Raw genomic sequence first — 17,109 nt, 5'->3', positions numbered from 1 at the left:
ATTAAGTGAGGAAGCAACCATATGAATATCCTGAGGAAGTGCATTCCAGGCAATAGGGAACAGCAAGGGCCAAGGCCCCGAGGCAATAGTGAGTTTGAGGGATTTGAAGTAGAAATAGAAGGCCAGTGGGTCTAGACTGGGAGATGAGACCAGGAAGTTCAGCAGGGGCTAAATGATACAGAGCTACGGCAAAGCGTTTGGATTGTGTGTGTGTGGAGGCGGGTGGGCTGTGCTGGCTCTTTGTTGTGGGCTTGGTAGCCTTTCAACATGTGGAATCTTAGTTCCCTGACCAAGGTTCAAACTGGAGTCCCCTGCATGAAAAGTGGATTCTTAACCACTGGATCATTCTGCATGTACATGCACCGACCCCGACCGCTCTGGAAGTCCCAGAGTGTTCTGGGAAAATGATTTATGTTTTAAAACTACCATTAACTGTAGGTTGGAAGGATAAACTAGAGAAGGAGAATGACAGCAGGAGAACAGGTAGGAGGCCACTTTGGTGGTCCAGAGGAAAGAGACGATGCAGAGGTGGAGAGAAGTAGGAAGATTTGGGATATGTTTTAAAGTCTCAGTTGATAGCATCTCTTTCTAGTTCACACCAGAAGTCTTGAGGTCATCCTTAGTTGTTTTTTTTTTTTTTTTGGTCACACCTGATGTCTAGTTCATTAACAAAGCCTGCTGGCTCTTTTTGTCAAATATATTCAGAAACCAGCCATTTTCACTACCTCCACTACTATCACCCTGGTTTGAATCTTCACCGCCTCCAAGAGGTCACTCTGCTTCTGCCATTTCTCCCATCTCATGCCCCTCCGTCAGTGTGAACCCAAAGTCATCCTTTTAAAATATAGGTCAAGTCAGGTCACTCCTCTGCTCAGAACCTTGTAATGATTTCCATTTTAGTCAAGAGTAGAAACCCAATGATCTAAAAACCCCTTTCCAGTTCACAGCCTGCTTTCCTTTTCCATGTGCCTCTCCAGCAAGCACACTGCTTCTACAAGGCACCACACTTAGCTGTTCCTTCTGCCAGAATGCTCTTCTGGAAGTCCTTGTGGCCAGAGCTCTCACTGTCTTCAAGAATTTGCTTGAATTTCACATCACTGAGGCCTCATGAAGTCTATTTAGTGCTGAAACCTGCCTTCCTGATACTTTTTACCTTGATGTATATTTTAACATAGCAGTAACTCCTCTGCTAGAAATGTAAGCAGAGACCTTCATTTTATTCAGTGATATCCCGAAGGCCTAAAAGAGTGCCTGGCACATGCTGTGCACTCAGTATACTTTTGAATGAATGACGCCTGAGGCAGACATGGCTTGCTGATGAAGAGCGGGAATGGAGAGAAGATGACCTTTTCGTTTTGGCCTCAGTAACTAGATGGAAGATAGTGTGATTTCTTGACATGGGGAAACCTGGGAAAGATACAGCTTTGCAGAATAAACATAAGAGCTCAGGGACTTCCCTGGTGGTCCACTGCTTAAGAATCCGCTGGACAATGTAGGAGTTTGCTCCCTAGTCCAGGAGGATCCCACATGCGACAGGGCAACTAAGCCCATGCACCACAACTACCGAGTCTGCACTTTAGAGCCTGTGAGCCATACTACAGAAGCCCGTGTGCCCCAGAGCCTGTGCTGCACAGCAAGAGAAGCCATCGCGATGAGAAACCTGTGCACGACCAGGAAGAGTAGCCCCAACTCGCCACAACTAGAGAAAGCCCTCACACAGCAACAAAGAGCCAGTGCAGCCAAAATAAATAAAATTATTTTTAAAAATTAAAAAAGTAAAAGCTCAGTTTTGTGCATATTAATTTGAGATAGCTATAAGAGATCTCTGGTGGGCTGCCATCTATGGGGTCGCACAGAGTCGGACACGACTGAAGCGACTTAGCAGCAGCAGCAGCAGCAGCATAAGAGATCTCAGAGAGGATGTCCAATAAACAGTTGGATTCATGAGTTTAGGGCAGAAATTTGAGCCAAAAAGAGAGATTTGAGGATTTTCATCAGTTTTGGATGATATTTAAAGTTATGTGCATGTGTGTGTGCTTAGTCGCTCAGTTGTATCCAACTCTTTGTGACCCTTTGGACTGTAGCTTGCCAGGTGCTTCTGTCCATGGCATTTTTCAGGCATGAATACTGGAGAGGGTTGCCATTTTCCTCCTCAAGGGGATCTTCCCAACACAGGGATGTGTAATAAGTCTAGACAAAAGACAGTTGAGCCTGGAGGCACTGCAATATTTAGACTTCAGGAGGAGAAGCCAGGAAAAGAGAAAAGGGAGTAGCCAGGAAAGGAAATTTGGAAACAGTAGTGCCTCTGAAGAAAGCAAAAGGAGAAGGGAGTGGCCATCTGTATCAAGTGATGCTGAGAAGTGAGTAGGATAAAGACAGAGAACTGGCCCCAATCCATTGACCTTGGCAAGAGTGGTGCCCTTGCCAGGGAATGGTGAGGACAAAAGCAAGACTGTAGCAGTTTAAGGAGAGAAGGGAGCTGGCAGAGCTATGGGAGCACTTTGGTCCCACACCTATTTAGTGGTAGAATTCGAAGTGCCCCAAATATTGATTTTGGTGGTGATTTAAGATCATGGCATACGGTCCCATCACTTCATGGCAAATAGATGGGGAAACAGTGGCTGACTTTATTTTTCTGGGCTCCAAAATCACTGCAGATGGTGATTGAAGCCATGAAATTAAAAGACGCTTACTCCTTGGAAGGAAAGTTATGACCAACCTAGACAGCACATTAAAAAGCAGAGACATTACTTTGGAAACAAAGGTCTGTCTAGTCAAGGCTATGGTTTTTCCAGTGGTCATGTATGGATGTGAGAGTTGGACTATAAAGAAAGCTGAGCACCGAAGAATTGATGCTTTTGAACTGTGGTGTTGGAGAAGACTCTTGGGAGTCCCTTGAATTGCAAGGAGATCCAACCAGTCCATCCTAAAGGAGATCAGTCCTGGGTGTTCATTGGAAGGACTGATGGTGAAACTGAAACTCCAATACTTTGGCCACCTGATGCAAAGAGCTGACTCATTGGAAAAGACCCTGATGCTGGGAAAGATTGAGGGCAGGAGGAGAAGGGGACGACAGAGGATGAGATGGTTGGATGGCATCACCTACTCGATGGACATGGGTTTGGGTGGACTCTGGGAGTTGGTGATGGACAGGGAGGCCTGGAGTGCTGCGGTTCATGGGTCGCTAAGAGTCGGACACACTGAGTGACTGAACTGAACTGAACATGTCAAAACTTACAGCATTCACTTTGCAGTTTATTGGTTATCTATTGTATTAATATATAAAGTTTACCTTAAGTCAGTTACACCTTGGAAAAGCTGTTACCAAAAAAAAAGTGAACCCAAGCCCCACTGCACTGTGATTCCTGTTTGTTAGGCTACAGTTCCTCGTTTACATCTCTACACTTCGGGATTTTGTGACATATCTCAACACTAGACCGACAAAGCCTCTTCCTGAGTTAGTGGACTTTGCTTTTCTGCTCCTTACCAATCAGAAAGGACTGGTAACAAGGTAGCGTTCAGTTTTGCCTTGTTTTTTTTTTTAAAGACTTCATGGAGAAGGAAATGGCAACCCACTCCGGTACTCTTGCCTGGAAAATTCCATGGACGGAGGAGCCTGGTAAGCTACAGTCCATGGAATCGCAAGAGTTGCACACGACTGAGCAACTTCACTTTTATTAAAAAAAAAAAAAAAAGACTTCACTCTTTCATACTAGTTGGAAATGATTATGTTCTGTCACTTAGTCATGCGGCGTCGTAGAATCATTGGGGTTCCTCGACTGTCTTAAACCTGCTGTCGCGACCCGAGTGGGCGGGCACCAGCCACGCCCTGTCATAGCAGGCCACGCCCCAGCAGGTCTCAGGCACGCCCACTACTGGACGGCGCGGCGGGCACGTGGGCCGTCCAGGGGCGGAGTCGACAGCCCAGACCTAAAGAGCAAGTCTGGTTCCGGGCCCCACGCTACCGGAAGCGGAAATAGCACCCGGCGAAGCCAGAGTTACCATAACTGCCACCGCGATGCCGAAGGGGCCCAAGCAGCAGCCGCCGGAGCCCGAGTGGATCGGGGACGGAGAGACCACGAGCCCCACAGGTAAGGCTGGCAGGCAGAGGAGAAAGAAGGTAGAAAAGAGAAGAGAGAGAAATGTGCGCTGGGTCCTAGGAGAGGGTGGCGGGCGCGAGACTCACCGGGCCGTTCGGGGGGCTACTGCGCATGCGTGCAGTGGGGCCGGAAAGAGTTTGCCCTGGCAGGAGTGCTTTTGGGATGCCGGCGAAAAGAAAAGGTGTCTGGCTGTGAGGCACGAGCTTCAGTAACACCGCGCAAGAGACGGGGAAGAGCGTATGGGGGACTTCCCTTGGTGATCCATTGGTTAAGAATTGACCTGCCGATCCAGGAGGTGCGGGATCGCTGGTGAGGAAGCTAAGATTTCCACAAGCCTCCTGGCCAAAAAAGACAACACATAAAACAGAAGCATTATTGTAACAGATTCAGTAATGACTTTAAAGAGGGTCCGCGTTAAAAAAAAAAACTTAAAAGATTATTCCAAGAAGAGGATATGGTAGGAAGAAGAGATGGGGGAAATGAGAAAAGCCCTGTTTTCTTCTCTTTTGGATATCTCGGTCACACCGTATTCCACAACCGGCAGGAATATATAAGCTGTGCCTCGACCTATTCTTCCGTGCCAGCGCAACTCGCACTCACCTGGGGTCCCATCTGCTTCTCAAGAAAGGCTGATTCCTTCATGGAGTCGTGCCTAAGACAGCTTTCATAAGACACCTTTTTGACTCAAGTGGAGCAAGAAGGTAGATACTGGGTGTTGGAATGGAGGATTAAGTTTTACTTAAAAACAGCTAATGTTTGTTGAGCCACTTGTTTTTAATTATGCATTGTGCTTTGGAGAAGGGACAAAAAAATATGAAGACCTTCTCCCAGACTTGAAGGTACTTCAAGAGAGAGATAAGATGGATGGAAATAATTATAGTGGGTAAACAGTGACTAATTTTACAGAGCTGGAGATGTAGGGATGAAAAGACTTGCCTATGGAGAAGGGGCAAGTCTAGTGTAGGGGACAGAGCTTTAGTCAGGGAATGTGCTTGAGAATGCTGTGGGACTAGAGAAGACAGGGGCAACATATAGGCAGATAGGATGGGAGCGTCAGCAAAGCCTCCCAGGAATATGTGATAGCTGAGTTCATTCTCGAAGGATCATTATGAGTTAGCAAGGGGAAGAAGGTTCTAAGCAAGCAGAGGGTACAGTTAATGCAAAGATAGAGATGTAGTTGAGCCTGGCTGGTTCCCAGTATTGTACTGACTTATGTGATGGTATTGAAAAGAAGTGCAAGACAAGATACTGAAAGGCTTTATACAGTATTCCAAGGAATTTAATCCTAAAGATGTTAAGAAGGAAGACCCATTGAAGTGCATAGAAATGATTGGAGTCAGGGAGACCATTTAGGAGGCTCTGGTAAAGATCCCTGTGAGAAGTGATAAGAGAGGAAGTCAGGGCATTGACTAGAGCTGGGAACCAACTAAGGGGAGAAGAATTAAGGCTGACATCACTTGAATAATTCCGTGGGTACTAGGCTCTTCATTGAAAGCTGTAATGGGCTATGGGTTGGGAAGCAGGAAGAGGTAAGGTCAGCTATTGAATGCTAAACTGGAGATTTCTGAGATGGCAAGGAGTTTGTTCAGTGGCCATGGAGAGAGCGGTAGACTGGGAGTGAGGACACAGGTGTAGTTGAGCTGTTGGATCCGAGGAGTCCCCTAGAGAGTGTCTGGATTGAAGTGAAAAGAGGTCTAAGATGGGAACCCAAGAGAATGTCAACAATTAAGGGAAGACATATAGGGAAGGAGGCTGAGGAGATGAGACTAAGAAAGGCGAGCAGCCAGAGAAACTAGAGGCAGACCATTAGGATCCCTGACGCTAAGTAACAACAGGAGAGAAGAATGAAAATGATGAGGGAATTAGCATGGAATGTTGCTGAGTAATCAAGCAAAATAAGGACTACAAAAAAACCCCCACAACAACAGCCCTTTTTGAATTGAACAACTAAGAGGATGGTGGCAGCTTTGACAAAAGTAGTGTTCATTAGAAAGTAAGTCAGATTGTGGTATATTCAAAAAGGAATGGAAGACGAGGAGGGGGGCTAGTGTGGACTGCACTTTTGAGACTCAGTGAAGACAAGAATAGAAACAGTAATTGGGTGGGGGGGAGTGTAAGTTTTCAGAAAGTGCCTCACTTGGCTTTGAAATGAAGAACCGCTTCAGTGGTGTCCTTACTAAAGGCAGGAGCCATTGTGGTGGGGTAAGATGTAGATGGTACAGAGTAGCTTTAGCCACACTTAGCCTTTTCCTGCTCCTGGGTGATAATACTTCTCACACTTGAACCAATGGTCAGGAGGCGTGGTTGTATTAGTCCGTGGAGAGAAATTAGTGTCTGAGTCACTTCTGAGTGTTGTCAGAGTGAGCTGATCGCATCATTCCGGCTTGTGTACTACAATGGGTCCTCCCTCTTAGTGGCTTTAGGATTAGAGTCCTCAGAATAGCATATATAGGAAGTCTTTCATTATTTCTCCACATCTTTTCAGTTCCATCACACTAGTCACCCCGTACAGGGATCAGATTTTGAAGTGTGTTCAGGGTGGAGGTCACTGATTAAGCAAAGACAGGCATAAAAGCATGCCTGGGAGTTACCAAGGAGCAGGGAAAAGCCAGTGTCCACAACATGAGTGTGGATGAGGGAAAAAGGAGAAGAAATAGGATACGCCCTTCTCGTTTGTGAGGCCCTAAATTATAGGGCTTGACCTTCATTTTATCCACTTTTTGACACTGTAGATGCTCAGCATCTGAATAAATGATTGTTTTGGACTCGGTGGCATTCTGGTCTGAGAATACTTAATGTGGTAGATAGCAGAAGGCTTTGTTTTTGTTTGGGGATGGGGGAAATTAAGTGACTCCAGGAGTGCCTTTGGATAGAATCGAATAGCAGTAGGCGGTGGGATGGTTAGGGGTGAATGTGATGGTAGATAGGCCTAGGAGTAGAGAGAAATCACGAGGCTGTTGGCTGCCTCCCCGTCTTATGTTGGGAAGGAGTTAGACGTAACCCTCCATCTTCAGGGAAAAGGAAAGGAGATGGACAGAAAGGAGAGGCTGGGATTTGTCAGTGAACTTTTTTCAACTTCCCACTTTGCTCCCTGGGAACACGAGCTAAGCAGTGTCTCAGGTCACTCTGAGATGAAGGACCGATGCCCAGTTAAGCCTAACACAGCACAGTTTGTGCCGGAAGTGCAAGCGGAGCAGGTGCGGCAGAGACCCAGGTGTTTGTTGACTTAGCAGATGGCTTTGTTTTCATGGTCTGCAGGTTCTAAAAATGACATATAATACTTTGTCCTACTTTTCTCCCTCATGGATGACTGGAGTGGGGAAAGGTCTTTCTCTCTCAGTATATCCTGAGTTATTCATGGTACCACTAGCTCAGCTAATTTTGCCACTTAATAACATTGGCATCATCTCTGAAAACTGTCTTACTTCCCACCTCTGCCATCACCTTGTGGATTCTCCTTTGCTGCCTCCCACTAGACCAGCCACGATTGTCTGTCTCATGGGACAGTGTCCAGGGAGGGAGCTAGAAAAACAGTGACTAGGGAGGGTAGAGTCCACTGAGGATTGGCAGGTGAGATCAGGGTGGCTTTGGAATTTGCACATCATCATTTACAACATCTGCTTAACCCTTCTAGACAAAGTGGTGAAGAAAGGGAAGAAGGACAAGAAGACCAAAAAGACGGTGAGGCAGTGAGGGGTGAGGAGAGGGGACTGTGGTGTTTCCGAGCAGAAGGTGGCACTGTGAAGTCGGTGGGGGCAGGAGGGAGGGGAAGAGGTCTTGTCGGGAGAGGGAGCAAGGTGGGATGATGTGCATGGCAGGTCCCTGGGTACATGCGTGGTGGTGAAGGGCTTGATTGGTCTCTGAGCTGTGTTTACCTAGATCTTAACTCCTGTTGTAGTTCTTCGAGGAGCTGGCAGTAGAAGACAAACAGGCTGGGGAAGAAGAGAAAGTGCTCAAGGAGAAGGAGCAGCAACAGCAGCAGCAGCAGCAGCAGGTACAGGTGTCAGCAGACCCACCACTCCCTGGAGGCATCTTCGGTCCGCCAGCCCCTCCACAGCCCACGCTAGTTCACTCAGCTGACGGGGAGCGCACTCTGGGGCAGAGATACAGCAGCGGCCCAGGCTTCATTCTCTCACCCTGTTTGGCTTTCAGCAGCAAAAAAAGAAGCGAGACACCCGAAAAGGGAGGCGGAAAAAGGATGTGGATGATGATGGAGAGGAGAAGGAGCTCATGGAGCGTCTTAAGAAGCTGTCAGTACCAGCCAGCGATGAGGAGGACGAGGGTAAATGCACTGAGGGGAGATGGGTACCTGGAACCCTTGAGTCAGGAAGAGTCAAGGGTTCATTCCTTGATCTTGGAGTTGGAGTAGATTGAGGAGTGGACATGGCCATTCTCTTTCCCAGCTCACCTTCTCCCCTTGTCATTTCAGTACCTGCCCCAGTACCCCGAGGAGGGAAGAAAACCAAGGTAAGCCATCTGTATCAGTGGTAGACAGAGACCCCAGGGGTGCAGCCTTGACCATCCTACTGACTTCTGCCCTTTCATTCTCCAGGGTGGTAATGTTTTTGCGGCCCTGATTCAGGATCAGAGTGAAGATGAGGAGGAAGAGGAGGAAAAACATCCTCCTAAGCCGGCCAAGCCAGAGAAGAATCGGATCAATAAGGTGATATGGCTCTGTCAAGTCCCTCCCACCCCATGTGGCACCTCTGGCTACAGTGTGGTGATTCCCTGGCTTCTTTTCATGCTTTCAACTAGCTTTTCTAGGCCAGGCCAGTCTTGCTTATACTGTCAGCTTATCCTGTCAAAGTCAGCTTTTTTAAAAGTATTATCACTCCGAAATTTACAGTGATTCTGTTGCTTTCAAACTCAAAATCTAAACCAAAGACTTTGAAGTCTTTGCCCTTCCACCAGGACCCCCCTGCAGGATTGCTTGGGACTTGCCTTGTGTACCAGTCAGCCTCATCACGTTTTAATCCGGCCTGACTGTGTGCTGGAGCCTTTATTTTTTACCACTAAGCCACCAGAGAAGCCTGAAGCCTTTATTCTTTATGCTTTCTCTTCTTCCTAGAACACTTTCTCCAAGCCCACGACCACTCTCTGCTTTCAACATTTGCCCTCTGCAGGAAGCCCTCCAGTGTTAGGGCCATCCCATCTGCGTGGCTCATTTGTCTAACTTGCAGTCCCTCAGCTTCGCCGTTATTCTCTTCTCGTCTCTTCACTGTCTGTCTCCCGCTGGAGGCCAGGTTTTTTCTGGGTCTCATTTTCTCCCTGGCAGACTTAGTACAGTTAACTGCTACTCCTGGACTACCTAGAAATTCTTGTCAAGCTATAGTATAGCAAATTAATTTGTGTGTCTGTGTGTGTCTTTTCCAGGCTGTATCTCAGGAACAACAGCCAGGGTTGAAGGGCAAAAAGACAAAGGAGGAGAAGTCAAAGGGGAAGGCCAAGGTGAGGGAACACTGGTGGGAGGTGGGCTGGTCTCAAGAATCAGAGCATTACACCTGACCTGCTGGATTTTCCCTGTAGCCTCAAAATAAATTTGCTGCTCTGGAGAGTGAAGAGGAGGAGGAGGATGAAGAGGAAGTAACAAAAGAAAAGGAACCGCCCAAGCAAGGGAAGGAGAAGGCCAAGAAGGCAGAGCAGGTGTGTGTTTCGGTGCTGGGGGGAGGTGGGCTGAGGGGCTCAGGCTTGGTGGCCCTTGGGCCAGGGGCAGGACGTGAGCTGTGACCTGGGGCGCTCTTACTCCCCAGAGCAGAGGTTGGCAAACTTCTGTAAAGGACTTCCTAGTAAACACTTTGGACTTACAGACCGCATACAATCTCTGATACATATTTTTCTTTTCTGTTTTTGGAAAGACTCTTCAAAAATGTAAAAGCCATTCTTAGTTCAAGTGCCCTAATTTGCACCTCTTGATCCAGAAGAGGAAGGGACACAGCTGGCACCCTCAGCCCAGGTTCTGGCTCTGCCACTCCCTGTGTGATCTTGAGTATGTCTTGCCACCTCTTCAGGCCTCACTCTTCTCATCTGTGTCATCGAGTGACCTCTGAGCTCCCCTGTACCGCCAGCACCTGCTAGTTCTCATTCTGTTGGCTCTGCACAGGGCTTCTGGACCTCTGCTTTGCATGTTTACCTGCAGAGAAACTCGTCTGATACATGAGGAAGAGAACCTGTTCCTTTTGTTTTACCTTCAGTTACAGTGTATTGACAGTTACATAGGTACAGGTACATACACACCTTTACACTTCAGGTATACATACGCAGGTACCTTCCTGGTGGCACAGATGGATACAGGGCTACAAGGAAACCAGAGTGGGTATGAGAATGTGAGCACCGCCAAGATATTTCAGGATTCTGGGAGAGAGACAGAGCTGACCGTGGAGCTGGCAGTGGATGACGTGAAGTTCTCAAAGGGCTCCCTTGTTTTTACCATCGCCTGGTTCTCACAGGGCTCAGAGGAAGGAGAAGAGGAGGAGGAAGAAGGGGAGTCCAAAGCTGATGACCCCTATGCTCACCTTAGCAAGAAGGAGAAGAAGAAACTCAAGAAACAAGTAAGACCTTGGGTTCTTAGCAGTCAAAGGCGGGAAAAGTTTTTGTTTTAATGTTTCAAGTAGGGGACACGTGAAGGGAGAGCTTTGGGTGCTGGGTTGAATGCAACAGCTGGAGTAAGGAAACAGTTGTTCTGTGAGCACAGTGTCATGGTGTCTGGTGACATGGGTCTGTGTTGTGGCAACGGGAAAGTGGCAGGCAGTGGCCTCAACTGTGATCTTTCCTTCCTTCTCAGATGGAGTATGAGCGCCAGGTGGCTTCGTTAAAAGCAGCCAATGCTGCTGAAAATGACTTCTCTGTGTCACAAGCAGAGGTGTCTTCCCGCCAGGCCATGCTAGAAAATGCCTCTGACATCAAGGTAAGGTGCGAAAGGGCCCCTCCTACCAGCTCAGCCAGAGACCTGCCACTTCTCCCCTTCCCTTGAGAGGCCACGGTGACTGAGGAAGTGGGTAGGAGGAGGAGGTCCACTGGGAAGAAAGCTGGGAGGTATTCTCCACATCTTGAATTCTCCCAGCCTGTGCAAGAAGTTAGAAGAACCAGCATAGGAGTCCAGCTTTGGAGGGAAGCAGGTTGGGACAGGCTGGTCACGCTTAGGGTGTGGACTCTGATTAGAGGCAGTGAATGGGGAGGGGGCTTCCCTGCAGAGAAAAAGGTGCAGCTGCTAGACGTACGGAAGGGAGTTCTCTTGTACTCACTCTTTGCTGACCATCGCAGCTGGAGAAGTTCAGCATCTCGGCCCACGGCAAGGAGCTGTTCGTCAATGCAGACCTGTACATCGTCGCCGGCCGCCGCTACGGGCTGGTGGGACCCAATGGGTGAGGAGAGGAGGGGCTGGAGCTGTGAGAGAGGAGGGGCCAGAGGGAGAAGAGACTTGTTCTGGGAGGCGGCCTGGTCCTCAAAGCTCTCATTCCCCAGCAAGGGCAAGACCACTCTCCTCAAGCACATCGCCAACCGAGCCCTGAGCATCCCTCCCAACATCGACGTGCTGCTGTGCGAGCAGGGTGAGGCTGCTAGTGGCAGAGGAGCTGGTGGCGAGGGGGAAACTCAGGGGCTTGCGAGGGGCTGCCACTGGGGTATGTGAGCCAGCCAAGAACAGAAGAGCCCGTGGTTGTGAAGTTGGAGGGGTTATGTTGGGAGACTGGGGACTGGGAAACGGGTGCCACAGAAGTGGGGGGTGCGGTGAGAGGCTGGAACAAGTGCCGAGAGCTGGGCAGGGTCAGGCAGTCCAGAAACGGAGCTGCAGGGAAGAGGGGGTGGGAGCCTTGCCCCTGGGTGCACCCTGACTGCTCCCCGGCCCCCAGAGGTGGTAGCTGACGAGACGCCAGCCGTGCAGGCTGTCCTTCGAGCGGACACCAAGCGCTTGAAGCTGCTGGAAGAGGAGCGGCGGCTTCAGGGACAGCTGGAGCAGGGCGACGACACGGCTGCTGAGAGGCTCGAGAAGGTAGAGGAGATGGCGCAGGGGACACGGGCTAAGACTGGGGGCTCCCGGGACCCCCCAACATGTGTCCTCTTCTCCCTCCTCCCAGGTGTACGAGGAATTGCGGGCCACCGGGGCGGCAGCTGCAGAGGCCAAAGCCCGCCGGATCCTGGCTGGCCTGGGCTTTGACCCTGAGATGCAAAATCGACCCACACAGAAGTTCTCGGGGGGCTGGCGCATGCGTGTCTCCTTGGCCAGGTGGGCTCCCACCCCCTGCCCTCCCGGCCTCTGCCCACACTTCCGTTCTTGCTGTCTTCTTCCTCCCGTACTGTCTGACTTGTCAGATTCGGGGGGCTTCTCTCCCTGTCTTGGGGTGTGTTCTCATCTGTCTCAGGAACTCTTAGGAGAGATTGGGAAGGAGTGTTCATGGTCTCAGGCTCCACTTAGCAGAGGCTTCTGTGGGTTGTCTGAGCAAGGGTCTTCCTCCCACTGACCCTGCCTTCTGCCGCCCACCCTCTAGGGCACTGTTCATGGAGCCCACGCTGCTGATGTTGGACGAGCCCACCAACCACCTGGACCTCAACGCTGTCATCTGGCTCAACAAGTGAGTGGCTCTGGATTATAGGTTTGTATCGCTGGTCTCCACTCTGCCCCTGACAGCTCTCACCCCAGCCTTTCTCTTTCACTTCCTGCCCCTGTCTGCACTCTAACCTGGAGATTGTGACATTTCCACACTCTTTAAAACCCAGCTACCTCCAGGGCTGGCGGAAGACGCTGCTCATCGTCTCCCACGACCAGGGCTTCCTGGATGACGTGTGTACTGACATCATCCATCTTGACGCCCAGCGGCTTCACTACTACAGGGGCAATTACAGTACGTGGGACGTTCGAGGGCGAGGAAAGGGATAGTTCCTGGAGAAGGGCCTGGGAGGGAGGGACACAGGGATGCGGTGATAATTCTGAGTATTTCAGAATTCTGGACATGACCCCTGCCCCCCCCTTCCCCATCCTGCTGGGGACAGGGACAAGCATTGATGACCCCCCGTCCCCTTGCCCCAGTGACCTTCAAGAAGATGTACCAGCAAAAGCAGAAGGAACTGCTGAAGCAATATGAGAAGCAGGAGAAAAAGCTGAAGGAGCTAAAGGCGGGTGGCAAGTCCACTAAGCAGGCGGTGAGCGCTGGCTCTTCCTGGGCAGGGATCTTCTCAGGAAAAGGAGGGGGGCTCGGACCCTGCCTGCCATTCAAGGCCTCCCGTCCAAGGCTTGGATGTCTCCCTTTTCCCGTCCTGCTCAGGAGAAGCAAACCAAGGAAGCCTTGACTCGAAAGCAGCAGAAGTGCCGGCGGAAAAACCAGGATGAGGAGTCGCAGGAGGCCCCCGAGCTGCTGAAGCGCCCCAAGGAGTACACCGTGCGCTTCACGTTCCCCGACCCGCCGCCGCTCAGCCCTCCGGTGCTGGGCCTGCACGGTGAGCGGCCTCAGTCCTGCCTCACCGCCCCGCCAGGGCTCTCGGGTGCCCTCCGGGGACTCTGAAGAGAAAGTGCTGCTTTTCTTGCCTTCTCAGGTGTGACCTTTGGCTATGAGGGGCAGAAACCACTCTTTAAGAATCTGGATTTTGGCATTGACATGGACTCAAGGAGTGAGTTGGGGGGAGGCTCGGTGCAGGGTTTGGGGTGGGACTCGGGCTGTGGAGCAGGAGCCCCGGGGAGTTTCTGGGGACCTCCCCTCTGACCTCTGTTTTCCCTCTGGCAGTCTGCATCGTGGGCCCTAACGGCGTGGGGAAGAGCACCCTGCTGCTGCTGCTGACAGGCAAGCTGACGCCGGTGAGTCCAGGAGTCAGGGAGGGGCGTGGTGACGGGCGAGCAGAGGCATGAGCACACGGCTATCCCTGGAGGCTCCAATGGGGGAGCCCTCTCTTCTATGGAGAGTTAAATACAGAACTTGTCATGGATGGTTCTTTTCCTTAAGAGGTGCTATAGAGGAGGACAGTTTAGATCAGTCAGGGAGACAGACCTGGAGAAGTGGGCCCAGATGAAGGGCATGCCTCCCCCATCCCGCTTGTGTGTTCTGGTTATATAATCGTTAGAAATTGTGTGAACCAGGGAATTCCTGGCAGTCCAGTAGTTAGGACTCAGGGCTTTTACTGGCATGAGCCCGGGTTAGATCCCTGATCAGGGAACTAAGCAAGGGACAGATGAAAAACAAATTGCATAAGCCGCAGAAAAATCTAGAGATAACCCGTATTAATTTTAATGGATCGTTTTCCTTTTTTTTCCTTACAAGCATATATGTAATTATTTTTCTTAACAAAAGTGGGTTATTCTGTGAATTGTTTTGTAGCTACCTTTTTTCAGATAATGTATTTTAAGCATTTTTTTGTGCCTGTAATCTTACATGCATTTTTCTCGTGGATCTGTTATAATTTGTTTCACATCTGTCGTTTAGAACATTTCTGGTTTTTCACTGAAGGACAGTACTATAGTAAAGAGTCTTACTATACTTGTTCATGAATTTAGTTTTTCCTTAAGGTAAATTCCCTAGAATTGCTTTGGGGACTTTTGCGGTATATGTAGTGCTGCTGCTGCTAAGTCGCTTCAGTCGTGTCCAGCTCTGTGCAACCCCATTGACAGCAGCCCACCAGGCTTCCCCGCCCCTGGGATTCTCCAGGCAAGAACACTGGAGTGGGTTGCCATTTCCTTCTCCAATATGTAGTGCTAGGTGGTTGTAACCATCTGTCTGCCCTCCAGGCAAGTGTGGAGAAGGCACATTGCCTCACACCCACAGAGTAGATCTTTAGAAAGGTGTCCTAGATCCTCGCGCAAACTCATTGCCATCTGAGGTGGAACCCTGAAAAATTCTGGCTGGAAGGCGGGGACAGGGTTTTTCTGCTCGTGGTCAGCCTGCTCCTGGTTCTGAATCTCCACTTACCTCCTCGCTTTTCCTCTTGCCTCTGATTTCCTGGCCTGCCGTGGTCCTGTCAGGGACACACCTGTATTATCTTGCTTGGCCTGGCTCATTCCCGGCCCCGTTCTGGTGTTCATTTCCCTTCAGAGTTGGGAGGTGGAGCTGTGGCTCCTCTCCACCCCGCTTACTCCGCCCCACCTTGCTTTTTCCTTGCAGACTCGGGGTGAAATGAGGAAGAACCACCGGCTGGTAAGTGGCTTTGGGAATCAGGTAGTCAGAGGCCCAGAGGAAGTCTGACTTTCATTGACCACCCTCCTCTCCTCTCGGGCAGAAAATTGGCTTCTTCAACCAGCAGTATGCAGAGCAGCTGCGCATGGAGGAGACGCCCACCGAGTACCTGCAGCGGGGCTTCAACCTGCCCTACCAGGATGCGCGAAAGTGTCTGGGCCGCTTCGGCCTGGAGAGCCACGCCCACACCATCCAGATCTGCAAGCTCTCTGGTACTGGGGCCCGAGCAGGCGTCCCCCTCCTCAAAATTCCCTCCCGCACACTGTCCCTCGAGGTGGGAGGGAAGAGGAACCGGGACTCAGGGGACCTCAGCATGCGCGCATGCACTTGTATGCACACGCAGGCGTTCAGGGCTCACCTGCAGACATGTCAGGTGGTGGAAGGTGCAGTGGTTCTCCTTCCCCTTTGCTCCAGGTGGACAGAAAGCCCGAGTTGTGTTTGCAGAGCTGGCCTGTCGGGAGCCCGATGTCCTCATCTTGGTGAGTGAATGGGGCTGCGGGGCGGGGCTGACACCAGGAAAGGTAGGGGTCGTTAACACTTGGTTTCGGTATGCCTCCTCCCCATAGGACGAGCCCACCAATAACCTGGACATCGAGTCTATCGACGCTCTAGGGGAGGCCATCAACGAATACAAGGGTGGTGAGTCAGCTCGGGCCTGCCCTCCTCCTGCCCCGCTTGGGGATGGGACTGTAGGTGTCCTGGGGCTGGGCACCCTCCTCGCAGGTTTTGATTCCCCTCTTCCTTTCTGCCTGTCCTCCATTCTCGCTGTCTTGCCTCGAAGCTGTGATCGTCGTCAGCCACGATGCCCGACTCATCACAGAAACCAACTGCCAGCTGTGGGTGGTGGAGGAGCAGAGTGTTAGCCAGATTGACGGTGACTTCGAAGACTACAAGCGGGAGGTGTTGGAGGCCCTGGGAGAAGTCATGGTCAGCCGGCCCCGAGAGTGAGCTTTCCTTCCTGGACATCCCCTGTCTCCTCTCCACTCGGAAGCTTGCTCTGGTCTGCAGCCGGAGTGGCAGCTGCTCGGGCGTGTGAAAGTGGAGTGTGGTCTTGATGTGACCAGGATATTTGATTGCTTCTTTTTCTCTGAATGACTCGTCCGTTCTGCTTCTCTTGAGATAACTGAGTGGTCCTTGTCCTTGAAGTCCCTCTGTACAGGCAGAGGTGACATTTGTCATCATGGGGTTCCATCCAGCCAGCTCACGCAGCCAGTTGTCTGAGCCTCTGTCCTCACCGGGAAGCCTGCCTCTGGGCCGCCCCAAGCTTCGGGTGCAGCTGCCGTGTGGTCTGAGTGGTGCTGCACTCCTCCGGTGGATTCAGTGCTGACCTAACGGATACCAACAGCTGCTGCTGCTCCTGCCACCCAGGATCTGGTGCCTGCAGTATCTGGTCTGATGGGGGACTTGGGGACAGGAAAGGAATGCTGCTGAACTTGAATCACCCTTTACAAGGGGAAGAAATAAAGGAAAGGAGTTGCCGCCGCCTTGTTGCTGTTTGGAGATTCGTGAGAGCTGGAACTCTTGTGAATCTTGATTTGCTGTGTCCGCTTTTCTAGCAGTGGGTGGCAGCCTGTCTTCCCCACTGGTGCAGGCGGGTGTCACTTGCAGTCTTACCTCACTTTAGGTAGTGCTCGCTGTTTGAGGAGCCTCTCCCTTCCCCCAGCCCTTCAAATGAGTGCTAGGGAAAGGGAGTCCTCCCTTCTAGCTAGGACTAGGACACTCGGGTTTCTCACTATCCAAGCTCCACCCCGGGGTCAGGGACCAGAGTGTCTGTCCCCACAGACACTGTGTAGCACTGTGGGGTATACGGGAAGGGCGCAGACGTGGTCTGCCTTCGTGCATAATCTAGACAGAGA

At 50.9% G+C, this 17,109-nt stretch overlaps 1 protein-coding gene across 3 annotated transcripts; it reads left to right on the top strand.

Annotated features, from left to right (window-relative positions):
- The first annotated feature begins 3,921 nt into the window (after positions 1-3,921).
- Positions 3,922-16,737, top strand: ABCF1 (ATP binding cassette subfamily F member 1). 3 transcript variants are annotated; one of them, XM_061399206.1, is made up of 25 exons: positions 3,922-4,091; positions 7,735-7,781; positions 7,999-8,094; positions 8,253-8,382; positions 8,530-8,567; positions 8,653-8,763; positions 9,474-9,548; positions 9,627-9,743; positions 10,547-10,648; positions 10,882-11,004; positions 11,361-11,461; positions 11,562-11,647; positions 11,948-12,087; positions 12,173-12,321; positions 12,584-12,667; positions 12,813-12,937; positions 13,123-13,235; positions 13,358-13,529; positions 13,626-13,700; positions 13,814-13,884; positions 15,182-15,214; positions 15,297-15,465; positions 15,668-15,732; positions 15,820-15,892; positions 16,035-16,737. In XM_061399206.1, the coding sequence occupies exons 1-25, from the start codon at positions 4,019-4,021 to the stop codon at positions 16,199-16,201; spliced, it is 2,535 nt and encodes an 844-aa protein (XP_061255190.1). In that variant the 5' UTR covers positions 3,922-4,018; the 3' UTR covers positions 16,202-16,737. The 3 variants fall into 3 exon arrangements, with proteins under 3 accessions (XP_061255190.1, XP_061255189.1, XP_061255188.1); XM_061399205.1 differs by having other exon boundaries at positions 8,250-8,382; XM_061399204.1 differs by having other exon boundaries at positions 3,925-4,091; positions 7,999-8,100.
- The last annotated feature ends 372 nt before the right edge of the window (positions 16,738-17,109 follow it).

Source organism: Bos javanicus, chromosome 23 (genome assembly GCF_032452875.1).
Source record: "Bos javanicus breed banteng chromosome 23, ARS-OSU_banteng_1.0, whole genome shotgun sequence".
Classification (NCBI taxonomy): domain Eukaryota; kingdom Metazoa; phylum Chordata; class Mammalia; order Artiodactyla; family Bovidae; genus Bos; species Bos javanicus.
Note: the sequence above shows the minus strand (reverse complement) of the source record. Positions and strands in the feature narration are given on the sequence as shown.